General features: G+C 57.5%; 1 protein-coding gene and 1 long non-coding RNA gene across 4 annotated transcripts in view; one reads left to right on the top strand and one right to left on the bottom strand.

Moving 5' to 3' along the window:
- The window catches only part of LOC121015375 (uncharacterized), a 34344-nt gene extending 18906 nt beyond the window's left edge, over positions 1–15438 (bottom strand). Inside the window, exons 1-3 of one of the 2 annotated variants that reach the window (XR_005783801.1) lie at positions 15323–15438; positions 15115–15212; positions 13641–13774 (exon numbers count right to left, since the gene is read on the bottom strand). This is a non-coding gene — a long non-coding RNA (uncharacterized LOC121015375). Of the gene's footprint in view, positions 1–13300; positions 13775–15114; positions 15213–15322 lie in introns of those variants that run through there. The other variant, XR_005783800.1, reaches the window with a different exon arrangement.
- SDK2 (sidekick cell adhesion molecule 2) overlaps positions 1–26873 on the top strand; it is a 138885-nt gene that overhangs the window by 80821 nt on the left and 31191 nt on the right. Inside the window, exons 18-35 of one of the 2 annotated variants that reach the window (XM_040452278.1) lie at positions 3136–3331; positions 3536–3634; positions 4044–4235; positions 5773–5894; positions 6531–6640; positions 6771–6921; positions 9467–9704; positions 10431–10546; positions 11204–11393; positions 12645–12743; positions 14145–14339; positions 15353–15554; positions 16448–16551; positions 17013–17083; positions 18519–18654; positions 20042–20098; positions 21688–21789; positions 21930–22045. In XM_040452278.1, coding sequence (XP_040308212.1) covers positions 3136–3331; positions 3536–3634; positions 4044–4235; positions 5773–5894; positions 6531–6640; positions 6771–6921; positions 9467–9704; positions 10431–10546; positions 11204–11393; positions 12645–12743; positions 14145–14339; positions 15353–15554; positions 16448–16551; positions 17013–17083; positions 18519–18654; positions 20042–20098; positions 21688–21789; positions 21930–22045 — 2496 coding nt within the window. The remainder of the gene's footprint in view (positions 1–3135; positions 3332–3535; positions 3635–4043; positions 4236–5772; positions 5895–6530; positions 6641–6770; positions 6922–9466; positions 9705–10430; positions 10547–11203; positions 11394–12644; positions 12744–14144; positions 14340–15352; positions 15555–16447; positions 16552–17012; positions 17084–18518; positions 18655–20041; positions 20099–21687; positions 21790–21929; positions 22046–26873) is intronic. The other variant, XM_040452279.1, reaches the window with a different exon arrangement.

Here is a 26873-nt window from a genome sequence, read left to right as displayed (position 1 = left end):
TGACTGAGCCACCCAGGAGCCCCTCGTTTCTTTAACATAAACAAATGCATACATATATAAATGTGTATCCTCTCCTTCCTAGATAAATGGCAGCGTTCTCTACACACTTTTTTCCATCCTGCTTCTTTATTTACAGTATATCCTGGGGATCACTTCACAGGAGTATAGAGATTCCTGGTTCCCTTTTTGACATCTGTATTGGACTCCATCAAGTGGCTTTCCCATAGTTTTGTCAACCAGCTCCTCAGGGATGACATTTGGATTGTTTCCGGTCTTTTACTATAATAAACACTTCTGCAGTGAAATAGCTCTGTGCCTATATATCTTTTCATATATTTCACGTTTAACTTTGGAATAGATTCATAGAAAGGAGGTTGCTGGATCAAAGGATAAGCGTACATATAATTTTGCCCCTCTTGCCAAATCCTTCCATTATTTTTTTTTAATTTTTGAATTTAATTTCTTAAACAGGAAGTATATTTACGTGATTCAAAAGTAAAGAGATAGATGTGTAGCAGAAATCCTGCATCCAGTTCCAGCTCTTCATACGCCTGCTTCTGTCCCACCCCTGAAACTCTCCCCACTCCTGGCAAACACTGTTGTTAATTTCCTACGAATCCTTCCAGAACGTTCTGTGCAAACCCATGCACATGCAGAGAGAGAGAGAGAGAAGGAAAGACAAAAGGAGAGGGAAAGAGAATCTCTCTACTTTTTTGCTAGCTCCAGTAAGCTAGCAGGCCATGTAATAGCATCCTGCTCTCGGAGCCCCGTAGCACACGGACTCACTTCATCCCTCCTCCTGCCAGCCGGCAAGGCAGCTATCACTGCTCCCTGTAATAGCCTGAGGCTCGGAGAGGTTGCGTGACTTTCCCAGGGTCACACAGTAAGTGACAGCGCTGGGTTCTGCTTTTCTTCCTCCCTGCTTTGGATGCACATTCTGCTCCCCACACGTAAACACACGCCTCCGACACCAGCACCCTTCAATGACAGGGCTTCCACTCTCCAAGGGGGCGCTGCCTGTCCCAGGAACCTAGATCGGGTGCTTTTCCCCCAGCACGCAGGCTCCCGTACCCCCCACCCATGCTGAGGACAGCCCGGTCTGTCGGACTCTGAGCCCAACGGCCTGATAGAGTAAATCAACACCGACCCTGGCTAACGAGAGCAGACACGCAGACACCCCGACGCTCACCTAACAGCTGTGTGGACCTTTGAGAGACAGGCCTCCATCCTGGGTCTAGGGGTGGGAGGCCCACAAATCTGAAGCCAGCCCCTGGCCGGTCCATGTGCACCGACCAGGCCCAACCTTCGTGGTCCTCGGTTCCCTTTCTGCAACAGCACAGGGCTGTGATTCCCATCCAGTGCTTGCTGTGATGATGCAATGGGACTGGTGGGGGATGGGCTCACCCCAAGGCCAGATGCAGAGTAGGAACTCCTAGCAGAGCTCCACCCGGGGCTGCCCAGAGCCCACCTCCTTTCAGGGAATAGGAGGTGCAGAAGGCAGCTGTTGTCCTGCTGGCCTGAGGGAGAAGGCTCCTGACCCCCAGCCTCCTCCTCTTCAGACGCAGCTAAACGACTGGCGACTCGCATCGCAGAGTAAATATTCTGAAGCAGCCTTGGTCCTGCCGCCATCTTGGGCTTCGGGCCTGAAACCATAAGATGGTGAAATCGCTCAGAAAACCACCCAGCCGTCACCCTGGGCGCTTCTGGGTCAGTTTTGAAGACGGTTCCCAGTGATACTGTTTTAAGGCACCTATAAAGAGATTCTTTGTCCTTTCTTCCGGAAATAACGGTCGTGACTATAATTGGCCTGAACCCAATAAAATAATATTTACCCAGATTTTGCACTTGCCGTGGAACACACCACACAATTAATTCTAATGGCGTAATTAATTCAAATTTACATTAATTAAATTAAATTAAAACATTAAACTTGTTTCTTAATCTACTCCAAAGAAGTTCGGCAATTTAATTGCTATGAAACAAGATAACCGCAATAAGGAGGATATTTAACATACTTATTAAATGCCACTTAGTATTTCTGATTAGTATTTTTAGGGTCTAATTAGTGTCTAATTAACTTGCTATAGGCTATCTTTTCACAATACCAATTAAATTTCAAAACATCCTTTATAAACACGCGGCCACAGAAAGAAGATGAAGCATTGTTATAGGGGCGAGTTAATCAGGAGACATCAGTGTGGTATTGTTTTATATCTATAAATACCGGTGCTTATTAAAACTCATCAAGTATTGCTTTTCACCATTAATTGCTAGTTAATCAACTTCAAATACACGAGGAACTCTCTGAGACCAGCTGTCATTGCTGGAGACAGATGAAGGGCCCAGAAACCAGGCGTGTGAGGGGACAGTTCAAGAGGCAAGAAGAGAAGGAAAGGGAGGCAGGAGGCACGTCCATTCCAGGCGGGGTGTGCAGAGGGAGGGCAGACAGGAAGCCAGGCTGAACCTCCAGACGGGGTTTTCTCGCTGAAGCTCCACCTCCAGGTCGTGGAGTCCCTCCAGTCCCTCCGACTGAGGCACCTCCAGTCCCTCCGACTGAAATCCCAACTTGGAACTAGAGGAAAGGGGTAGCTGAGGAGGCAGCTCTGGGTGGCGGGGGGACCCCAAGGGAGACCCTGCCCGGCCCAGAGGGAGAAAGCCATAGGAGCCTCGGTATTGGAATCAGAGCCCTTGAGCTCCCCACTGGCTGTGTGGTATAGTGGGAGTCACTGAGCCTCTCTGAGCTCATCCGTAACACACAGGGCGGGCTCCACGCTCAGAGGGACCCCCCCTTCACCTTGCATTTCTTAAAAATTGTTCAACGAGGGGACCCTCCCTTTTCACTTTGCACTGAACCTGCAAGTTCTGTAGCTGATCTGGTAAAGACCTCCCTCGTGAGAGACCGCTCGTGGAGAGCAAGTTCGCTCAGTGAAAGAACAGTGCCCCAAAGCAAACTCCCAGAGGGACAGATGCTCGTGGCCTGTGGGTGGCTGCATGGCCACCCCTTCCCTGGGAGGAGGGACCCTAGGGAGCTGGGCTCCTAGACTCTCTCTGTCCATTGGCCCAGACTGTGGGAGAGTGCTCGGCCTCTTCTGGAACGTTCTTGCTGCCCTGCCTGAATTGCCGGCCTCTCCCCAGCTGATTGCCTGGGAGCCTGAGCAGGAAGAAGAGGTTACCATGGTGACTGCCCGGCCCAACTTTCAAGACAGCATCCACGTGGGCTTCGTGTCTGGACTGAAGAAGTTCACCGAGTACTTCACCTCTGTGCTGTGTTTCACCACTCCCGGAGACGGGCCTCGGAGCACGCCCCAGCTGGTGCGCACCCATGAGGACGGTAGGCACCGCCCCACCCCTGTGGTCCCTGCCCCCTACCACTCCCCTACCCAAGAGCCAGGCTGAGCACTCCAGGCACAGGGGGATCCCACCCTTGTTTCCCATCTTGGGGTGCCCCTGGAGCACCACTGGCCGTCTTGAAGACAGTGGCCTCTCTCTGGATCTGATTGGCATTGGGTGGGGTTCGGGTCCTTTTGGGGTACAGTGCCTGGACCTGTGGGACACCTGAGCTTCAGTGAAATCCTAGACACCTCGCTGAAGGTCAGCTGGCAAGAGCCAGGAGAGAAGAATGGCATCCTCACAGGTAGGCATCTCGGTGTTACTGAACCAGGGGGTGAGACAGGGCCATTTAATCCATCCCCCCGCCTTTGACCAGTGCTCGTCCAAAACCTCCCAGCAGACCACTCTTTCTTAGAAAGTATTCAGAGGAGGCTCTCAGCCCATCAGCGCCCAGGTCAACCCAGCTCACCTGCCACAGGCCTCAAGCGGCTGCCATGATAACTCACCCCCTCCCACAGTCCCCACCCAATAGAGGCATTCCACAGAGGTTACACCTGGGGCCCCAAGCACGATGTCCCCAGCTCCCTAGGCCCCATTGCTATCAACGCATGTCTAACTGCCAGACTAGTGAAGAAGGGAGAAGCGGAGGAAGAGGGCCAAAGCCAGCTTGGGGTCACAGCCAAACTCATGCTACCACTCGGGGCTCTCCCCAGGGTACCGGATCTCCTGGGAGGAGTATAACCGAACCAACACCCGAGTGACCCACTATCTACCCAACGTGACCCTGGAGTACCGCGTCACAGGCCTCACTGCGCTCACCACCTACACCATCGAGGTGGCCGCCATGACTGCCAAGGGCCAGGGCCAAGTGTCTGCGTCAACCATCTCTTCCGGGGTGCCTCCAGGTGGGTGCCCCCTCTCAGGGGCTCCTGGCCTCTTGGGGTTCTCCTAACCAAGAGGCTTCCCTTTTTCTCAGGAAAACTGGCTTTCTTCCCACAGAGCTCTCCCTGCCTTGGGTCCACGGCCCCTTGGCTTTCCCCCCAGAGCGGGCTTACTTCTCATGGCTCCAGGTCTCTGGATGGAGGCTCTGTGGGCTCACTGCTTCCTTCCACAGCTCTCAGGAAGGATAGTCCCCCAGAGGACCCCATCCCTGTCTCATCCGCACCGCCCCACACCAGGGGGGGGCAGTGTGGAATCAAGCCATGGTATCTCTGATTCAGGGGAAGAAGTCTCACTGTCCCCCAGAAAGTCCAAATGGGATTCCAACCAGTGGAAGTGTTGGTTGGGAAAGGGGTAGAATCAGATGGGAATAATTTTTAAGGTTTTTTTTAATTTATTTATTTTTGAGAGAGAGAGGGAAGAGCAGAGAGAGAGGGAGACACAGAATCGGAAGCAGGCTCCAGGTCCCAAGCTGTCAGCACAGAGCCCGACATGGGGCTCGAACTCACAAACCATGAGATCATGACCTGAGCCGAAGTCGGCCGCTGAACCGACTGAGCCCCCCAGGCGCCCCTAGGTGGGAATAATCTTAAACAGCTTGTAAAGAACAAGCTGAGATCTGCTCTCAGCCCTGCCCCTGCCAAGCTGTCTGCGACCTTGGGCAAGTCAAGTGGCCCCTCTGTGCCTCAGTTTCCCCATCTGTATCTATGGGAGGTGGACTCGAGATCCACGTGGTCCTGGCTGGATCTGTAAGTTATGCTTATGACACCTGGTCAGAGTCCCTCAACCTGCCCCCAAGAAATGGTTGGGGTAAACGAGCTGACTCGGTCAACCCCAACTGACAATAACCATAATCCTGAGAAATAGTTATGCCTGGAGCTAAGTGCTGTATATACATCAATTCATTCAGTCCTCACAACGCCCCTGAGGCAGATGATATTATCATCATCATCGCCATTTGACTGAGGAGGATACTGTGGCACAGAAAGCTTAGGTGACTTCCCCAAAGACACCCAGCGTGGAAGCAGTGAAGTTGGATTCCGGAATCCGTACTCTTTCTGTTCGTCCTGAATCCCAAGGCTTCTGGCCAGAAAATAGGGGCTGCCTCCTGTGCCCACCCCTCCTTCTTGTCTTCTTCAGCCTCAGTTGGGTTTGGGAGGGCTGAAATGGGTTGTGTGTGGACGGAGAGGAGGATTCTTTCTGGAAGCCTTCGCATGCCCAGCTCCTGTTTCCTAGCCCGGTCAGCCTCCCCGTGGCCCCGTGGCCCTGAGAGACCCTCCCAGCCCCCAACGCTGTGTCAGGCCCCTGGTCTGGACACAGAGCCTGCAATGCAGGAAGAAGGCTGTTGGAGAGCTGCAGCCTCAGCCCTGCTCTTCCTAGGAGGTTTCTAGAGAAAGGGTGGCACACGGCCCCTCCCCTGCCCTCCCACCCCCGCCCCTTCCTCCCGTCCCGTGTGGAAGGACCTTCTCCTCACCTGATCTCCTTGCCTTCCCTGTTTTCCAGAACTCCCAGGGGCCCCCACCAACCTGGGCATTTCCAACATCGGCCCCCGCTCCGTGACCTTGCAGTTCAGGCCAGGCTATGATGGCAAAACCTCCATCTCCCGCTGGCTGGTAGAGGCCCAGGTAAAACCTGCCGTGGGGGAACCTGCAGCCCGGGCAGCCGGCTCCCTGGCCTTGGGCCCGCCCGTGCTCTTGAGTGCCACTCATACCCGTATTTACATCCGGTGAATCTCCATACGCCACTGTCAGACGGCCCAACACACCAGAAGTGCCCACAGTCCCCCGTACCACCCCCATTTCCCCTGACCGCCATACACACACATAACCGTAAGTGGTTGAGTCTCCGCTCTGGCTGCCCCCGGGCCGCAATTATAAGCTCCAGCACCTGCGCTGCACCCCCAGAAAATTCTGATTCTCAGTTAGCTGGGGTTTTAGGGTGCACAGCAGAATCACCTGGTGAGCTCGTTAAACACACAGATTCCTGGGTAACAGCCCAAGGGATTCTGATGGGCTGGGTCCAGGGCCAGGCTGTTGGCGTGGGGGGTTTCTAGTAAGCATTTCACCGTATTCTGATGCAAGACGGCTTGGGGAGGGGGGGGGGTCACACCTGAAGGCATGTTTAAGGGCCTGGAAAGATGGTGACCCCGCTTGGCGCCCCTCCAGACCTTCTGCAGGCAGGGCTTGACCTCTTAGAAAGCGGGGCACCGAACATCCCAGCCCCACAGGCTGGGCAGGTCTAAGAGTGTCTTCCTTTTCCAGGTAGGCGTGGTTGGGGAGGGAGAAGAGTGGCTGCTGGTTCACCAGCTCACCAACGAGCCCGACGCCCGCTCCATGGAGGTGCCCGAGCTCAACCCCTTCACCTACTACAGGTACCAGGGCAGGACGCGGCATTGGGGGAGGGGAGCAGGGGCGGAAACTGCCCAGACCGGGACGGGCTTTGGCCCTGAGGTCCTGCTCTCATCATCTGGCTCACTCCCCACCCCCCCACCCCCACCGCAGCTTCCGAATGCGCCAGGTGAACATCGTGGGCACTAGCCCACCCAGCCAGCCTTCTAGAAAGATCCAGACCCTCCAGGCACCCCCTGACATGGCGCCTGCCAACGTGACCCTGCGCACGGCCAGTGAGACCAGCCTGTGGCTCCGCTGGATGGTGAGGCTCCCCCAAGTGCAGTGGGGATGAGATGACTCCTTGGTCCTTGTCATCCTGCAAAAGTCATTGCCCCTAGGTCACATCAAAGGTGGGGCGGGGGGTGTCCACCAGAATACCCAGAGCCCCCTTCTCTTTTCTTTGCACCTAGTATCTGGTAAGGTGCCCAATCATCAGTCTTAGCCTAATGAACAAATCCCCTATGTGAGAAGGAGCTAGAAAACACTGCGTCACCAGGTGACAAGCATTTTACCTGTTTCCTTCCATTTAATCCTCCCAGTAATCCTGTGAAAGACACATTACTGTTGACATTCACAGCTAAGAAAACCAAGGCTCAGAGAGGTTAGGAACTCGCCGGGGCCACACAGCTCCCAAGTGGTGGGTCTGAGGATCAAATGTAAGTTGTCCCGTCTGCACTGAGTTCGAGAGTGAAGGGTTGCTTCTGAGGTCGAGGGGCAGGTGAGGGAGACCATCCCCACAGGTCAGGGTTACCTGTGAAGGGTCATTACCCCAGGTGACCCTACTCAAGGTAATAATCCGAACATGCTGAGGGCTTTCTCTCCTGCCGGGCACTGTTCTGAGTGCTTTACTCAAAGTCAAACCCAGAGCCCTCTCCACGGGCTTGTGACAGCAGAGTGACCCTGGCCCCTACTTTACAGATGAGGAAACTGAGGCAGAGAGAAGTCAAATAACTGACCCAAGTACCCTCCCACACACACGTCCTCCCACATCCTGTAGTTAAGAGCGGGGCTCAGATTCCCGACCCGGGGAGCCTGGCCCCCAGAATCCACAGCCCTCACCACTGAACACACGGCCGCCCCATCTTCTGGAGATCGGGAGAGGACATTTCTCCCCAATGCCTTTCCTCCAGGACGGCATTTTTCCGACCGCTGCCCCCACAGAGCAGCAAACCAGGAGGTTCTAGGACCATACAAGAATTCTGAGACCAGCAAACGTGGGGAACAGCACCCACACGGCCCGGCTCCTCTCCTTAGGGAGCACTGGGAAGAACCTGCCTGACCCCACATCACCAGCCAGCCTGGCCACATAACTCTGTCTTATTTCCACGTGAGATCTCTTACCACTTGCGCAAAACACAGCTTTGCAAACCCCCAGGCTGTGGGATTTACTAGAAAGCCGTTACTCCCTTTTGCTTAGGTGGACGCCGGATAAAAGGAACTCATGGCACCATCAGTCCTGGACCAACATTAGTTATTAATTATGATTCCCCTCCCAGGGAGCCGGCGCCGAACAGAGCGATCTTTCCATCCAGTTCAGTGGCCCCGCGTGCCACGGGCAGGCCCCCCCCAAGCACGTGCGGCCCCTATTACTGTTTGCCCACCCCCTCCCTTCCTGGGCCCCCCTCCGGCCTGGCTCCCTGCCTCCCTCCTGCAGCTCTTCTTAAGGTTTCCAAACACTAAAAGACTATAGAGTCTGATGCCCAGGGGGTCTGGAGGAGGAATGAAAAGGCAATTGCTGTACCGTGCGGGGCCCCAGGCACCTCCAGACTCTCTTAATGGTGCACGGCCCGTTACCTTTCCCTGGCAGGTAAGGAAGCGTGAGCTCTAGGCCCATCGATTGCTGTCTTAATGGTCTCTGGTCGGCTTCCCTAAGTGTCTGTAGGGGCAGGGCCTGGCAAGAGGCAGTGAGAATGTAGGGAGTGAGGCAGACGCCGAGGAACGGGAGGCAGTGGGTCAGAATGTGGGCAGCCTGTGGACCGTGGGCTCTTCGGAGCCCCTGGGGAAGCAGAATGGCAGGGAGGTGAGGGCCCGAGGGCACCCGGGCCCCCCAGCTCTGCCACCTCCAGAGAGAATCTGAAGGCCAAGTCCGCAGACCACAGTGCACCCCCTCCAACCTGCACACACCTCCCCAGACACCTCCCCAGCTTCTCAACACCGCCCAAGTTCCTCCAAATGACCTTGAGCCAGCAGCCACAGCCCCACAGCTTAGGAAAGGAATCCGTCTTTTCTCTTGGCTGAAACTGAAACCAGAAGGAGGAGGCTGAAAATGCAGCAGGAGAAACTGAAGTTTGCCGATGGAAGGACTTGACAGAAACTGGTGTCCCATCCACGCTCGAGATGCTGTCCCCCCACGCTGGCTTCTCCAAGGGCGGGCATGAGCTGAGACCAGGCATGTTATAGGCAATTAAAGAAGTGCATGTTGGCAGCCTAAGCGAGGGAGTTAAGTGATAAAGACAGCCAAGGCCAGAGGTGCTGTGCTCATCAGTGTGTTGGACAGGCAGCCTGTGTGGGTCTGCTCTCCATCCGACTCCCTTGGCGGGGTAGCAAGTTTCCCATGCGCGCAAGAATGGCTGCTGGTGCATCCTTAGAGCTTGGAGCAGAGAGACGGGGAGATGGGGGGAGCCGCCAGAAACACAGACTCACACAATCCAAGCCGCACCCAGCGAGAGCGCCTCCCATGGGCACCGACAGGTTGGACGGTGGGCACGATAATCCCGCAGGGCTCCCCAAAAGAGGGTGAACAAGCCAGAGAGTGCCACCCCGGGTGGACCCGGCCTCAGCAGCTCTGCCGCCCTGCCTTCCCGCAGCCTCTCCCAGAGATGGAATACAACGGGAACCCCGAGTCGGTAGGCTACAAGATCAAGTACAGCCGGGCAGACGGCCACGGCAAGACGCTGAGCCACGTGGTCCAGGACCGCGTGGAGCGCGAGTACACCATCGAAGACCTGGAGGAGTGGACAGAGTACCGCGTGCAGGTCCAGGCCTTCAACGCCATCGGGAGCGGGCCCTGGAGCCAGACGGTGATGGGCAGGACCCGGGAGTCAGGTACCAGCCACACCCCTGTTCCCAGCAGCCTGCAGCAGAGATACCCCCACCTTTGTCTCTCTGCCCTCCGGGCCTTCCAAGGGCACAAAGGCTGAGCTGTTGTTCAGAATAGGCCCAGGCTCACTTTCCTGTCTGTGCTCCGTGTCCTGGCAGAACAGTCTCTGTTGTTGCCGTGTCCCCCAGCATCTTCTCACTGCCCCCAAGATCAGGGGAATCCCCACCTCTGTGGGTGAGCCAGGCAGTCTGCACCTGCAAAGTGCCCATCTCTCCGCCCTCATCTTTAACCCTGACACCCGGTAGTGCCTGCAAGAACCTGAGATGGGGAGGTCGGATTAGCTCACAGAACATTCCAGAAACAGACAAGGGGTCACCCACAGATTATGAACCCCCAGCCTTCAGGCAGCCCTCATTCATCCACATGTGGTTCGCCCCTTGGGGCGGGGGTGGGGGGGCGATTTTTGACACCTTTTAAAGGACATCCCTCCCCATCCGGTCCCTCCTCACGCTTCACCGCTACACAGGCTGGAAGTGGGGTCTCATCCTCACGCTGGCCTGAGCTAACGTTGGGGAGACTAATGGGAAACCAGAAGCAACATCCATGATGTTCCAGAACCAACAGGGATCACTGCAGGATAATTGGCTACTCGGGCGCTGCCTGCCACACTTCCTTCCCGTGTAGGGCCGACTGTGTCGTGAGCTCCTGTCTGGTCCCTTTCTCTCCCTCAGTCCCATCCTCTGGTCCCACCAATGTGTCTGCACTGGCCACCACCTCCAGCAGCATGCTGGTGCGCTGGAATGAGATCCCCGAGGCCGACCGCAATGGGCTCGTGCTAGGTTACAAGGTGAGTCCTGGATCCCAGGACGCCCCGTCCAGGGTGCCCTGTCCTCATGACCCCTGGGGCCCAGGTCTCCGCCTTCTGCAGTGGATACATGGGGGAATCCCGGAGGCTGTGCTCCGGTCAGCATGGCAACCAAGGACTCCTCCCTCAGGACTGGGAGGCTTCCAGGGAGGCTCAGGTCCTTGGGGAAGCTCCCTCCCTCCCTCCCCCAGAGTCCCCGAGAGGCCACGCTGGCTGCCCCAGGCACACTCAGCCCCTTGGGCCCAGTTCCCATTATCTTCTATAACTGCTCCCAAAGCTGCAGACTTCAGTTCAGCCCTGGCCCACAAGTTGGGAGACGTGGCTTGACGTTCCCACTCTGCCACTGCTGGCTATGTGGCCCGGAGCCCAGTCACGCCCCTCTCTGGGCCTGTTTTCCAACCTGAATGTTCTCTAAAGACTCTTCCACCTCCATGGCCGAGTGCGTCTCTGTGTCCTCCGCTCTCCCAGAACCCAAGCTTCACCGTATCCCGTGACCCTCCCGGGCCGAGCCATTCCAAGGAACCCAAGGCCCCCAGCCCTACTCCCACCTGCCTCGCTCCTGGGGATGAGGCCTAGGGAAGGTGCTGGTGGGCAGGACCCAGGCGCAAGGCCCTCAGCCCCTGCCCTGTGCTCTGGCAGGTGATGTATAAGGAGAAGGACTCGGACTCCCAGCCCCGCTTCTGGCTGGTGGAAGGGAACTCGTCGCGCAGCGCCCAGCTCACAGGGCTGGGCAAATACGTGCTGTATGAGGTCCAGGTGCTGGCCTTCACACGCATCGGGGACGGCAGCCCCAGCCACCCTCCCATCCTGGAGCGGACGCTGGATGACGGTGAGGCTCAATCCCTGCAAGCCCGGAGAGGCTGGGGGCTCCCCTTCCTCCTGCCTGCCCAGCCCCGCCCCTCGGGGAGTCACACGTGGCCCCAAAAGGAACCATGGCTTCTCCTGTGGGAGGCGGGTCACTGAGGGCCACCAACCTCACCGCGAGGGGGTGCTAATTCCAGACCGTGCATCCCTGAGGAAGAAGTGATGCGAGGACAGTTTGGATCTGATTCAGTCTCTTGAGCAGAATAGAGACTTTGCCCCCGTTTTGATTAGTGTTTGACCTGGGGCAGGTTCACTTTGAGTACAGATCTGTGCAAGGGATAGGCTTGATTTCCTGGGCACAAGCCTCCTGGTCCTGTTTGCAAAAGACCGATGCCACCACGGCTCCAGGCATTGGTCCCTGCAGTAGAACTTTCCGTCAAAGGCTGACCTACGGGTCCTTCGCTCCCTCCCCTCTCCCCCACACAGACTCTCACCGCCCACCGCAAATATTGCTGGGGTCTAGACAAGAGTCCAAAAGGAAGCCCCAACACCATATGTCCACACAGTCCAAAGTTATAAATCAACCTAATGGTCTGTTAAATTCAGTGTGTCTTATCCTCCTGGCTTGACCTGGAAGGCCAAGTTCAAGTTTAGAAATCTGAGACTTTCTGGAATTCTCTGTGGGAATGAGGCAGCGCGAGAAGAGTTGCCTGTCCGCGACCATCCTCCCCCTGCCCTGCCCCCTTCCTGTTCTCTCCCCTGCCGCGTGGCATTCAGTCTCCATTCACGAGCCCCGCACAGCTGCCCCCTGGCCACGTCTCAGTCCAGAGGTGCAAGTCTGGAGGGCGGACCTGGGGAACAGGCCTGTGTGGACCCCGGAAAAGGAGGGCTCAGGCTCAGGCTCAGGGTGGGCCCCACGGCCGCCTCCCCGTGGGTGGACGGAAGTCAGAGTGGCATCTTCTGAAGCACAGACCCAGGACCAGGCCCCCTGACCCTGTTTTGAGGGCAATCCTGTGTGTCCGTATATGTGCACATGTACCCGGACACAGCTAAAAAGGAAGCTGGAGCCTGGTCCCTTCCAGTTCTGCCAAATAAGGCCTGTTTTCAGGGTAGAAACCTCACCGGTAGCATCTTTGTGTCCCTTCACGGAACTCCGAGCCACATACTCCACAAAAGCTCATTGGGCTGAGTGTCCCCTTCCTCCGCGGCCCCGCCCACCTGTTCCACTGGAGCTGGACGGCTACACCGTCACCTGCTTCTCCTTTGTGCCCTGCAGTCCCTGGACCGCCCATGGGCATCCTGTTCCCAGAGGTGAGGACCACATCCGTGCGGCTGATCTGGCAGCCCCCCGCTGCCCCCAATGGCATCATTCTTGGTAAGCCCATACCCTCTCCTGTGCCCCGGCTACAGGTCGAAGGAGGAGGCAGAAGGTGTAAAGGAGGCCAAAGGAAGAGTGGCCCAGGAAGTGTCCACGTCTCCTCAAGAAGGATTTTGAGTTTTATTTCTCCCATTAGAAATATTTTGGGGCGCCTGGGTGGCTCAGTCGGTTAAGCATCCAACTTTGGCTCCGGTCATGATCTCACAGTCCGTGAGTTCGAGCCCCACGTTGGGCTCTGTGCTGACAGCTCAGAGCCTGGAGCCTGCTTCAGATTCTGTGTCTCCCCCCCTCTCTCTCTCTGCTCCCCCCCATTCGTACTCCATCTCTCTCTCAAAAATAAATAAACGTTAAGGGGTGCCTGGGTGGCTCAGTTGGTTAAGCGTCTGACTAACCCTAAGTTCAGGTCATGATCTCATGGTTCGTGGGTTTGAGCCCCACGTCAGGCTCTGTGCTGACAGCTCAGAGCCTGGAGTGTGTTTCAGATTCTATGTTTCCCTCTCTCTCTGCCCATCTCCTGTTCACACTCTGTCTCTCTGTCTCTCTCTCTCTTTCTCTCTCAAACATAGATAAAAACATTTAAAATTTTTTAATAAATAAACATTAAAAATTTTTGGAAAAAAAAAGAAATATCATTTGGCGGGCATGGTCAAGGTTCAGGTTCCTTAAATACCATTCATTAGCTTTATGCCCCCAAATACCCCACGACGCCAGCCATCTGGTAAACCTCAGCTGCTATTTGTAAGTGTGGCCAGGTGAGGGAGCACTGGCCAGCTCAGCACAGCCATTTCCGACCTAAGGCCCAGAGGAGGGAGACTACAGATCTGTAGCACCATTTCGCAGTCAAGATTCCTCCCCTAACACACACGCGCAGCCCCTCGGCGGGGGAAGACTCACAGGGTTGAAGTCAGCAGCTGCGTGAACTCGAGCAGGACGGATCCCTCCACAGCCTCAGCCCCTGCACCTGTAGAATGATGGATTGCACGACCCGGGCCGCTTCCGGGGCTCTCAGGCCTGGCGTCCCGCGGTGCCTGTCCCAGAGGAATGCTGCGTCTCAGAAGGCAGCGTGGAGACCAGGAAGGGCACGTGCCCGGAAAGCCATGAGGCTGAACTCCCCTCAGTCACTTCCTAGCAGGTGGTCTGGCCCTCTCCAAGCATCAGTTTCCTCGCCTGAAGCTGTTATGGGGGTCAGACTCTACGTATAGAGTGTCCCCCACAGTCACACTCCCCAAGTGGGAGCTGAGGACACAAGAATGACCGAGAGGGCTTCACGCAGACGAACCACAGCCAAGGTAGCCCAGGTGCAGACATCGTGGTGGCAAGGAAGGAACAACCGCATCTCGGGGCACTGGGGACGGCTGCCCTGCTTCCCAACACAGCCCATGTCCTTTCTTCCTGCAGCTTACCAGGTGACACACCGGCTCAACGCCACCACGGCCAACACGGCCACAGTGGAGGTGCTCGCGCCCAGCGCCCGCCAGTACACGGCCACCGGCCTCAAGCCAGAGTCCGTCTACCTGTTCCGCATCACTGCCCAGACCCGCAAGGGCTGGGGGGAGGCCGCCGAGGCCTTGGTGGTGACCACTGAGAAGAGAGGTGACTGCCCACTGGGGCTGGGGCGGCCTGGGGGCAGCCAAGGGGGAGTCCCAGCCAACCCAGGCGTTCCCATCCTGTCCTAGCGGGCGGCTGGGGATCAGCTAGTTAAGAGCCACATTGCCCTCACCTGGAGTGGAAAGTGGGCTCAAATCTCTGATGTCCGGTCAGCGAGGGCTCTAGGGGACTTCTAGAAGCTGAGCTGGGAGTTCCCCTTCCAAGGCTCGCGCTCTGCCTCAGCAGAGGGAGGGTTGGTGAGACCAGCTTCCTTCCCCTCTCCCCTCCCCGCAACAAAGATGGTGTCCAGTTGGGGGGAGGAGGGGCTCATCGGCCTGAGGCCCTGAGCTGGTGCCTCTCCTGAGGTCGGGTTTCCCTGAAGCAGGCTGGGACCCAGATTCCTGTGAAAGTGGTTCATTAGACCGTGTCCCCAGGAAAAACCAGTAGGACAGAGGGTCTCAACAGGGGACTGCGTTGCCCCCCTGGGAACGTTGGCAATGTCTGGAGACACTGTCACACCTAACAGGGAGCTGTGACTGGCATCTACAGTCCATGGGACGGCTCCAGGCCCCAGAACCATCGGCCTCAAATGCCAGAGTGCTGAGGCTGAGGACTCTGCAGGAGGTCCCGGGCAGTGAGAAGAAAGCCGAGCTGGGGCAGGGCCGACAGCAGAGCCCCACCCAGGCAGCTCGGTCCCATCAACCGGGGCCAGCGCAGGCCCCATCTCAGCTCTGGGGGGGCGGGGAGCACAGGAGCTGGGTGTTCATACCTCCTCGCTTACCAGGCTGCCCTCAGGGGATGTGAATTCCCAGGCACCCAGGCCTCTCGCGGCCTGAGGGCAGGTCATGGGCCAGGAGCCAGGGTGCCGGCTGTTGGGACCTGTGTGCATATGGAGAGGGGTAGAGCAGTGGCCATCAGGCCTGAGCCCAGAGCACCTCCTTCCCTTCCCTGGGAGAGCTCACGCCCCCTACCCCCTCCTGCTGACTCACCTGCTTCTACCCTCCTCCGCCGACTCCCAGACCGCCCACAGCCCCCCAGTAAGCCGGTGGTACAGCAGGAGGACGTGAAGGCCCGCAGCGTGCTGCTGTCCTGGGAGCCGGGAAGCGACGGGCTGTCCCCTGTGCGCTATTACACTGTCCAGACCCGCGAGCTGCCCAGTGGCAGGTGGGCGTTGCACTCAGCCTCCGTGAGCCACAACGCCTCTGCTTTCGTGGTGGACAGGTGAGGCCCGGGTCCTCCAGCGTCTCTGCTCCAGCCCTTCCCACCCAGACAGCACCGGGGTGGTTCCTGGGGGGTGGGGGTGGGGGGCAGGGGGGGAGGGGGTCCTGAGCACGCCTGGAGCCTGCCCACCCCCAGATGTCTCCCACAGCCTGCACCTCCCAGGATCCCGCCTCCAGCTCCGTCCTAACCTCCCTCCCTGCTCTCTGGAGCCCTGTTAGGGCTGCCTCTTAATTATCTATTTCTGGAGCCTGGAAGCCCCCTTAGCCAGGCGCTTGCCAGCCTTCATTACCGACTCCTACCCGCCAGACCGCATTTCCCTCTCCGTCTGTAATAGGGGAGTGGAGCTTGCTCCGAACTTCCGGCTTCAGTTTAATTCCCAGCGGGTCGTATTTTTTATATTCCGGTTGACGTGACCAAGAGTTTTGAGCAAGACTTTCCTCCTCACTCCCTGCCCCCAGTAAATCAAAAAGGAAGACGTTTGCCTGGAAGAGGAACGGGGCTTATTGAGATGAAGCTCTGATTAACTCTTGAGACCCCTGACCCTTCCTAAATTTACTAAATTCTAGAAAGAGATGGCATTTCTCATGGGAGGAGTTTGCTGGGAGGGTTATCAGTGCTCTCATGGCAGCTTGATGCCTATGAGGTAGGCGATGTGAGGACAGAGCCCCCCAGGGACCTATGACTTAGAAGCGGGGCTGCCGGTAAGACCACACCCAGGCTGGGATCGGAACCCCTGGGCCCTGCTCGTCTGCTGTAGCAGACCTTCTCTTGGAGCCTCGACGTTCCCGTCTGTGTAACGGATCAGCACCCTCTGGCCCCCTTTCCCCATTCAGGGATGGTGGGGTGAGGCATTAGGGGATACCTCTGTTCACTGAACCTGATTGCCCCCATAGACTCAAGCCCTTCACATCCTACAAGTTCCGAGTGAAGGCGACCAATGACATTGGGGACAGCGAGTTCAGCGAGGAGTCGGAGCCGCTGACCACTCTGCAGGCCGGTCAGTGCCCCCCCACTCGGATCTCTTTCTCTTGGCACACTGGCCCTTCCTGGGCACTGGTGTTCCCTTCCGAGGGGAGGGGCCTCCAAGATGGGAGGCCCTTTGTCGGGCTCCCTGGACAGAGTCCCAGGGAGGTTTGAGCCAGAGGGACCTTTGCCACGGGCTCAGGCACCCATGCCAACCGGCATCCTAACGTTTTCCTTCTCGGATGTCCCCAAGCTCATGGCCGACCCCGGAAACCCAGTGAAGGAGGGGGTTTGGGGGAGGCCTCAGCGACAACCGTGTAAGGAGCCTGTGGCTCCAGGGACAAAGAGGAGGGGCCTCTGGGCTCTTGGGTTCAGACTGGGGTCAGGGCTCCAGCCCCTCTCCGTCCACACGCGCAGAAGAATCTGGTCCCTGTGGCCTCCCGGGGGACCTAAACCTCCAGCCCCCAGAGCTCACTTGTCTGTCTCTCTCCCCAGCCCCCGATGAGGCTCCCACCATTGTCTCGGTGACACCCCACACCACCACCTCCGTGCTGATCCGATGGCAGGTATGGTGCACAGATGTGCCTGCCACTCATCCCACCTCTCCAGATAATCGTCTCGGGTGGATGCTCCTTCAATCCCCTTCTGCAGATGAGGACCCAGTTCTCAGGGAAGCGACACCAATGGCCCCCGGTCACACAGCTAGTCAGTGGCAGGGTCAGGTTTAGTGCCCTTAGGTCTGCCAGTCCTGGAATAGAAAAGTGCATGGGGCTTCAGGGCCCCCAGAGTCTCCATGAAATGCGGTCACTGTCCGTGAAGGGATTCCCGATTGAGAAGCTAAACACAGGTGTGCATGCCCAGCCTGAACCCCTCTCCTGAACCCCAGGACCACTCTCCTGTCGCAGTGAACAGGAACCCATTGTCCAGGTACATAGAACCCTCTTCCTCCACTCCTCCCCCCCCCCCAGTTTCCCGCTCCCTGGCGGGCACTGTTGTCCTGCCATGGCCGGAGGAAGACCACAGGATACAGCTTAGAGACCAGGCTGGCCGTATGTGCCCGCAGGACCCCCCGTATGCTCCAGAGTCCAGGCTCTAGACTCGGCAGCTTACCCACAGAGGCCCCAAAGCAGCAAACCCCCGTCTCTGCTTTGGGGGATCAGACGGGGCAGGCCCCAACTTCTGTCCACCTGCAGTCCCCGCCATGGGAAGCCCCTTGAAGAAACAAGAAGGGGCCCCAACCGCTCCCCAGCCCGAGGCCTCCCTGGAAGAGGACGCTCCCTTAAGTGAAAAATGACCTTGTGCAGCTGGAAGCCAGGACAAGGCTGGCAGAGATCCGGGCCTTCCTGGTGGAGGGGGCAGGGAGGTGCCAGCAGCAGCCAGGGAGGCAATTAAGGAGCTAATAAAAAGCTGAACCATTTCAGCAGGCTTTTAAAAAGAGGTATCATAAAAAGTAGCTTCCACCTTCTCCTGGAGCCTGTTCTCCAGCTCAGCTGTGGATGGGAGCGGAAAGCAAAGGAGAAAAATGATAAAAGGAGGAGCAGGGGCGCACGCGGGAGCTCTAACGCTTATTCATGTACAAGAACAGGGAGACGACTCCCAGGAAACGCTGGTCAGGTGGCACGTGGAGGGGCCACCCGGCTAGGCAGGCTGGTGCTATGTGAGGGTGACCCTAGGCAAGGAACAGTCTGTGAAAGAGCCCAACGATGCTGTGTGACCTTGGACGAGTTCCTTACCCTCTCTGAGCCTCGCCTTCCTGCTCCGAGAATGGGAATGGCTTGGCGACCCCAGTCCTTCCCTGCCAGTGTCACAGGGAGTATCGCAGAGATGAAACCACCTCACTGCTTTGTAAATTAAAAATGCTCGGTGTCCTTGTGATCCTTTCCCTGGTGGAGACTCCGTCTCTGCTCTGTGGTCACAAGGGGCAGGATGGGGAGGGAGGGAGGAGCAGAGTGGAGTTCCTTGCCCCCACCCCACCCCCATTCCGCACCCCCTTCCTTGCAGCCACCAGCAGAGGACAAGATCAACGGCATCCTGCTGGGCTTCCGGATCCGGTACCGGGAGCTGCTCTACGAGGGGCTGAGGGGCTTCACACTTCGGGGCATCAACAACCCAGGGGCCAAGTGGGCGGAACTTACCTGTGAGTGGCATCCACAGGGGTCAGGGGACACACGGGCGGGCACACTCCCCTCCCTGCTGAAGCTCGCAGCTTCCTGGACTCAACTGTGACCCAAACCCTGCCGCCCTCTCCTGTGTGTGCCTCTCCTCCCACCCCACCATCGTCCCTTTCCTCACGGGGGATTTGTTAAGCACCTTCTGCATGCCCTCAGACCCTGGGGGCACACATCAGTGAACAAGATAGAGGTCCCTGCCCTCTCCGAGTTTGCAGAGCTGGTGCTCAAGAAATAGACTCGGCAATAAATGTCTTAGATGGTCGGCAAGACAGCCTGGGAGCACGTATTCCAGGGGAACCAGCGCTCACCCCAAGAAGCAGCAGTGTGGCCCCCTCTGTTGCCTCGGGGAGGTCACTCTTCTGTCCTGGGGTCCTCAGCATCCAGCCTGCCTCTGGCGGCGGGAAAGGAAAGGGCCAGGAGCCTGGTGTGAATCCCAGGGAGACTCACAAGCCTGGGAACTCTTGCCCTTTGGGTTAGGAAGGTGACTTTGGTGCCAGGAGGGCGATGGCTGGCCATGGAGGACCAGAAGCAGGGTTGCCGGTTAAAGGCTAATGTAATCACAGAGGGAAGGCAGGAGTCTGCGGCCGAGGCGGCCGGCTCGGGATGGCATTGAGGGCAAGGATGGGAGATAATGTGCCATGGGCAGCTCTGTGACCGGCTCACGGCGGGGCAGGGGAGCGGGCAGGAGAGAGACGAGTCTGGGGGGGTGGGGGTTGGGGGAGGCGGGATTTGGGTCCCCAGGCAGGTGGGTGAGGAATGGAGCATGTAAGGTGTTCTCCCATTATTCTCTTAAACCTTTTGTGCCTTGTCTTCTAGCAAGTGTTAGCAGACAACAAAATGAACGTGTAGCAAAGGAATATCATTAGAAAAACTCGGAAGTAGCTGATCCAACGGCTGGCGCTGTTTTCTTAACGTTTTTGCAGACATGTGCTTGTGGTTGTGATTTTTATATGCCTGAGGATGATACAGTCATATTTCCTGGTCGTAAAATGGTTTCTGGTTCATAGGAGGAAACTAACAACACCGCTCTCTCACGGTGGTCCTGCAGTCCCGCCTTACACAAGGGAGCGAGTTGGGTTGGAGGGTCCCCCAGAGCTGCCCCGAGGGGTGCTGGGCTCCAAGGGGCTCGCGGTGTCCCGTGTCCCCTGGCCTCGTGCACACCCTCTCTCACACCTGTCTGGGGCCCCTAACCCACCGTCAGGAACCCAGAGACCCCTGGTCTCTGTGCACGTGTGCTGCCTGGCCCCCTCCCCATCCCGCCCCTCTAATCGGGCTCTCTGTGGAGCGGGCTGTGTGTACTAACCTCCTCTGTCTGCTGTCTCCTTCTGGCCCCCTCCGCCTCCCACCCCGTAGCCATGTACTCCATGCGGAACCTGAGCCGGCCCAGCCTCACACAGTACGAGCTGGACAGTAAGTCTCCCTGCATGGCGGCTCCAGAACGGGGCCCACGCCTCCCACAGGGACGGGGAGCGGGGCCTCTGGGGAGGACACCTGACCACCGGCTGAATGGTGTGCCCGCCTCAGGCTCCTTGAAGAATAGGAGCCCCCCGAGCACGTGTGACTTTCCGGAAACACACAAAAGCTAGAGGGTTACCAGGGAGGCGTCCTCCATCGGGTGCAGAAGGACAGAGGGAATGGCTCTGGTCTTGTGTGCCGTGGGGGGACCAGCGGGGTGACAGGAGGTCCATGGGGGGAGCTCTCGGTCTGCTGCTTGGATGGTGGGTCACTACCACCCACCTTGGCCCGTGGACGGCACTTCCCTGCACAGCTCTGTGTTTCAGGCTGACCCCCACCTCCAGACCGAGCAGAACCCCCACTTTCCCCCCGGGGACCTGGGAACGTTCCTTACTCTCCTTCTCAAAAATTTTTAATGTGCTCGTTTCAGCAGCACGTATAGTAAAAATTTTTTTAGCTTTTATTTATTTTTAAGAGAGAGAGAGAGAGAGCAGAGGCACGAGCGAGGAAGGGGCAGAGAGAGAGGGGGGGTGCAGAGAATCCGAAGCAGGCTCCAGGCTCTGAGCCGTCAGCACAGAGTCTGACGCAAGGCTTAAACTCAACGAATGGTGAGCCGAAGTCGGACGTTCAACCCACCGAGCTAACCCCTCTCGCTCTCCTTCTGAAGTGCACGGTTCTCCCATCAAAGGCCCAGAGCTTGGGCAGGGGAGCTCCGTGCTCCACGTGAAGCAAAGCGTGAGACTATGTTGTCCTTACCCTTCCTTCCTCAGCCAATGGCTTCATGGCCAGTTAACTTAGGGTGACCCCCCCCACACCCACATTCCAGGCAAGAGGCAGAACTCCCCCCACCACCACCACCGACCCGAAGCAGGGGGCCCAGGGACAGCAGTGGGAGAACCTTGTGGCCTCACCCCCAGCAGGGGTGGCGCATCCCAGCCTGGGTGTCGGGGCCCACTCTCCCGCAGCTGCCCCTGTCTCCCAGCTTCTGTCCAGGCATCTCCCCCCAGGACCCCCAAACTTAGCAAAAACACAGTGTTTCTTAGCCCAGAATTCACATCCGATAGATTAGCCCCTTCCCTGAGGGCTGAGCCCCTTGTGTGAAGAGCTGTTTGATGGGGACTGGGCAGCTGGGAACTTCAAGCATCTGCCGTGGGGGGGAAGGGGTGACCCGTGACCCGGTGTGCCCAGGACAGACAGGAAAGGGGGTAGCCCAGTGTGTCAGGGAGAACAGTTTGGTTCACACCAGTGAATATTAATAGTGTCTCTTTAATTAATTAATAGTGCATGAATATTAATAGTGTCTCTTTCAGTCTGTGAAGTATCTGGTGTGTGCACCGTTGGCCAAGAGGCCAACCATAGACCTGTGTCCCGACTCCCAGGGGGGGAGGCACAGCGTCCCCCGGCCACCCACCCCTTGCCTTTTCCTTCCCGAACCCTCAGGCAGGAACTAGAATCACAGGTACATCTTCACAGCCTCCAGCCTCCAGGCTGTCCCCCGCAGGGATGGTGACTTCTCCGTGTTTCTCCCCTCCCCCACCCCGCAGACCTGAACAAACACCGGCGATATGAGATTCGGATGAGTGTGTACAATGCCGTGGGTGAGGGGCCCTCGAGCCCCCCCCAGGAAGTCTTTGTCGGGGAAGCAGGTGAGCCCCACCTGCCCTTCCAGCCCCAGGAGTCCAGCTAGAGGAGATACGGGATTCTGGGGCCCCAGAACACCCCGACTCACCTCCTCCTCTCTGAAGCCCACTTGTGCCACTCACTCACGACCTCTCACGCCCTCCAGTGCCCACGGCAGCGCCCCGCAACGTGGCTGTCCACGGTGCCACGGCCACGCAGCTGGACGTGACATGGGAGCCACCGCCGCTGGAGAGCCAGAATGGAGACATCCAGGGTTACAAGGTACGGGCTCCAGAGGGGCAAAGGGCCAGCCCGGGGGTGGGAGTGACCCATGGGTGGTAGGGGGGAGAGGTCACCAAGTATACACCTGCTCTCTCGGCCGTTCGCACCTGACCCACTGAAATGGTGTGCGGCCGATGCAGAATTACAGGCATGCTCTCCAGCATCCTCGGGGCGGGCCCAGCTCAGATTCAGGACGTTTCGGGCCCTGCTTCGGTTTGCATCCTCTCCCGGCAACACCCCCCGCCCCAGTCCAATGCCGGCATAAGACCCCCTCAAAGTGGGTCTTTGGCCAACCCGAATTACGGTATTGATTTGGCCAATTAGTAGAGGACCGGCGGGCTAAGACGCAGAAATCGCTGCTTAAAATTATCTCTAGATCTCCGTGGAGGTCATGTGTTACGACAGAATTCAATTCGTCTCCAGTATTCAGCGGAGCCCTTTAGAACTCCTTTATCCTCCTGAACGCCCGGTGAAGCTGGCAGATTATAAATGTTTGAGCCCATTGTACAGATGAGGAAACCGAGACCCGGGTTAGATGGTCCGGCAAGATCACACAAAAAGCAGGTAGCAGACAGTCAGGCTGCCGGAGAGCCTGTGAGGGGTGGAGAGGGAGGGGGCGCTGAACACAACCGCCCGAGGAGGTGGTGGACAAAATAATAATGACGTGTCTTCTCGGTCGGGGTCCTCGGCCTCTAGGGAGGCCTGCGTCCCGTGCCAGCATCCTGCGCCTCTCTGCTTCCAGCGGGTGGTTTGTCAGTCCAGAGAGAAGCCCAGCGCAGTGGTGGGGTGGGCAGGTGTGAGACCCCCAAGGGGCCTCGTGGGTTACTTGGTAGAAACTGAGTTCCCACAAAGGGAAGGGGCTCGCCCGGGTCACTAGCTTGTTCATGTAGGTGGCCCCGGGTTAAGACAGCAGCCCGTGCAGGAGGCTCTTTCCACACGTGCGGGGGAGGAGGCGGGAAGGAGGAGGAAAGGCGTCTTGCTAATGAAGCTCTAAAGACAGACGACAGGCCTCCAGCCTGCGAGGAGGGCCAGCTGGGAAAGCTAAATATTGCCGCCCGGCGCATGCCTCCCACGGGGAAGTGGGAGGAGCCGGGGCGGGGCCTGCTGCATTTAGTAGCCCCCAGACTGCCGAGGCGTGGAAGTCTCCAGTTAATGTGCAGACGCAGGAAATGTGAGGATGCGCAGACATCATTTATCACACGGCAGATGTCTGCGTGCTCCGGAAAACATTGCCGCTGTGGACATTAACTGGGGACACTGAGTAACTGCATCCCAGACGCGTATTAACATCCACATGAATTAACACCGACGTTAAGGATGTATTGACATCACCAGCCAGTGAGCACAGCTCAGATGAACTTCGCTGGGTCAGACTAAACCCGGGCAAGTGCGTCCATTCGGCTACGGTCTTGCGGTGACGCGTGTTTATTGAACTGTTATTTTGTGCCCGGCGGGGGTCTCAGTCTGGGAGTGAAGCGGTGATCAGAGAGGCCACCCGAGCTTAAATTTTAGGGGAAGAAGGCCAACGGTGCACAAAACAAGTAACACCTGCCGATGGTGGTAAATGAAGCAGGTGGAGGGGGTAGAGAGCGCAAGCCAGGGGGAGGTTTGGAATTTTAAGTAGGGTCATTGGGAAAGGATTTAAGGGGAAGCTGCCGCTTGAGCCAAAATGAAGGACAGGGTGAGAATCACATGTCCTTCTGGGGGAAAAACATTCCAGAAAGAGGGAAAGCAGAGCAAAGGTCCTGGGGTCCGTGGGTGCTTGGCATTTACAAAGAGCCCCGTGTGTCCCGGAGCACGTGAAGGGCGGCGTGATGGGAGATGGGTCCCAGCAGTGAGCTGGGCGGCGTCACCCAGAGCCCTCAAGGGCTCTGGCTGTCGCTCGGAATGAGAAGACAGACGTGGAGGGTTTGGGGCAAACGACGGGCATGACTGACTTGGGTTTTTTAAAGGCTGTGGTGGGTGCTGTGCTGGGAGGAATCTGAGATGGGGAAAGCAGGAAACCGCCAAGAGAAGGCTGAGTAATCTCAGTGAGGCACAGCGGTGGTGTAGCCCAGGTGGGAGGAGCAGCGAGAGGCGTTTGCTCTCCGGGCTCCATTCGAACGTGGAACTGGTAGAATTTGCTGAACTGAATGTGGAGTGAGGAGAGGAGAAGCGACAAGAATTTATAAGCAATTGGTTGATGGAGCTCCAGTCACAGAGCAGGCAAAGGGGGTGGAGGGAGGAAGAGGCTGGAGTCAGGTCCAGACGTCTACTGGGCATCCAAGGGGAGGCGCCAAATGGAGCTGGACATACACGTCTGGAGTCTAGGAGAGTCTAAGCTGGAGATGTGGAGTCCTCAGTATATGGAGGATACTGAAAGCCCCGAGATTACGTGTAGGTAGAAAACACAAGAAGACTGAAAACGGAGACCTGGGACCAAAAAAAAAAAAAAAGTGACTGAAATCTCGGAACCGACATAAAGAACACGCTTCCTGAAGGAGGAATCTGATGTGCCAAATGCTCCCGAGAGCTCAAGCAAGTGAAATCTAGAAAGTGAGTGTGCAGGGATTGTCAGGCTACAGCCCGTGGGCTCCCTCCGGCCCCCCACTTGTTTTTGTCAATAAAGTTTTATTGGAACACGGCCACACTCATTTGTTTATACATCGCCCTTGGCTGCTTTTGAGTTACAACCGAGATGTGTGGCCTGCAAAACCTAAAGATCTTTATTACCTGGCCTTTGACAGAACGCTTGCCGAACCCTGGATGATTGCATTAACCGACAAGAGTTGGGGGCAGGGGATGCCTGCCTGGAGGGCTTCCAGAGAGAATGAGCGGAGGCAGCGACTACAGATAGAGATCCTTATAAGGAGTTTGGCTTTAAAGGGAAAATGGAGCAGGAACTAGAAACAGTCAACAGATGGGGGTGGGGGGTGGGGTGGAGATGGAAGAAATGACAACTTGTGTGAGTGCTAATTGTGGTCCCGGAAAGAGGGGAAACGTGATTCCAAGAAGAGCAGAAGCTGTGGTAGGGTGCAGTCCTAGAGGAGGCGAGAGGGGCTGGGATTTCATGCTGGAACCTAAAGTATTCTGGAAAGGAGGGGGCAGTGCCGCCATGGGGGCCGAGGCAGACAGAGGGTATGGACCCAGGGGCTGGAGGAGGTACAGGTGGTACCAGGAGCTGGCGCAAATCTCGCCCGATGGCTTCCCGGTGAAGGGGCCTCGGCTAGGAGTGAGGAGGGGCAGGGAGATGGGGGAGGGATGAGTGAAACCTGGATTTGGAGATGGGAGATGCGCGGCGAGTGGACCAGGGCCGGTGGCCAGCCCGCCCGGGGCGAGGCTGTGCTCTTGAACTGAAAGGGTGAATTCCCTCCGGAGGCAGCCCGGCTGTGGCGCGTGGCCGTGAACCTGATTTGCCAGAGGCATGCCGTTGGCCCGTTGGATGTGATGAAACCACAAGGGCAGGGCACTGAAATCGCAGATACAAGGGGGGCGATTGTGAGAATTCACTCCTACACCCGCTCCCGCCTGCAGGAGGTGTTTATTCGTTAGCAGGTATCTATGGAGCCAGTGTGCCCACAGGTACGATTCTAGGTGCTTGGGACACAAGGGAGCCCAATCCACCAAGACGTCAGCCCTCTGCGGAGTGTGCGTTCTAGCAGGCACCCGGCTACCTGTTGGCGTGCGCTACGACTCGGCCGTGTGCCCCTCGGGGGCCCGGGGTCAGCGCTCAGCCCTTGGTGCCATCCATGGAAGTGCCGGCCGGTGGTCGGCTGGCAAAGGTCCGCTGAATTCGGTGTGCACGCACCAGAGAAACCCACTGAGGGTGCCTCGCTTCTGTATGTGTGGTGGCCCTGGGTCCTGGACCCCGGTCCTCCCCACCCACCCAAGAACAAGACTCCAGCACTGGCCCCTCTCTGCCGCACCCTTCTTTTCTCTCCATGGGCAGGGCTATAAGGCATTCCGAAACCCGTTTCTTCCTCAGAGTGCCTTTTCCCGACCTCACGTATCCCTCCAGCTGTGAGCCATTTCTCTGGTTGGTCCCTTCATAGGAGAAATCCTCAAAAAGAATCTTCTAGACCCTGCCACCTCCAGTCACTGTCCTCCCGGGGTCTCTTGAACCCACCCTAAGTTGGCTCTCACCCCTCACCCCCACTGCCCCACGTGGGTTCTCACCCTCCACCCCCACCACCCCACTAAAGCCCTTGCTGTCTAGGTCCCGACAATCCCCGTGTTCACGGGAAGTCAGATGCAGGCCTCACCCTACCTGGCTTCGCACCTGCATTTGACACGGCAGACCTCTCCCTCCTCTGAGAAATGCTTTTTTCTCTCCACTTCCCTCCCTGGCTGTTCCAGCTTCTCCCGGCCCCAACCCCTGCCCATCGAAGCCCCGAGATCACCCTGTGACTGTCTCTGCATCCAATGTCTCCGTGTGCACTCAGCAGGTACCATGTATGTGCTGATAACACCCGGATCTCTGCCGTGCGCTGTGGCTTTTCCCCCGCAGCCCAGATTCAGCAAGCTCTGTGTGCACTGTTGTATCCCTGTCGCCGGGACTGGGCGGGGTGAACAAAATAAGTGGGTGAAGGACCACGGCAACTCTCTCTCTGATGTCTACTCGTGTCAGAGGAATCTTTTTTTCTTAAGTGGGCCAGGTTAGATACAAGCAAGGATTTCAGGGTAGCAAGATGTCCTAAGTGCCAGGTGGGGGACCCTGGTGTTAGCTTCTTCCTCCAGGCACGTTGAGAAATAGTCAGTCGCATGCAGAAACCCACTTGGGCAGCAGGTGGCGCCAAATACTCGCTGATTTTCCGGGGGTGGGTGGGCTTGCAGCTTCCCCCCCCACCCC

The sequence above is a fragment of the Herpailurus yagouaroundi genome, unplaced genomic scaffold, assembly GCF_014898765.1.
Source record: "Herpailurus yagouaroundi ecotype Mexico unplaced genomic scaffold, PumYag 206, whole genome shotgun sequence".
Lineage (NCBI taxonomy): Eukaryota > Metazoa > Chordata > Mammalia > Carnivora > Felidae > Herpailurus > Herpailurus yagouaroundi.
Note: the sequence above shows the minus strand (reverse complement) of the source record. Positions and strands in the feature narration are given on the sequence as shown.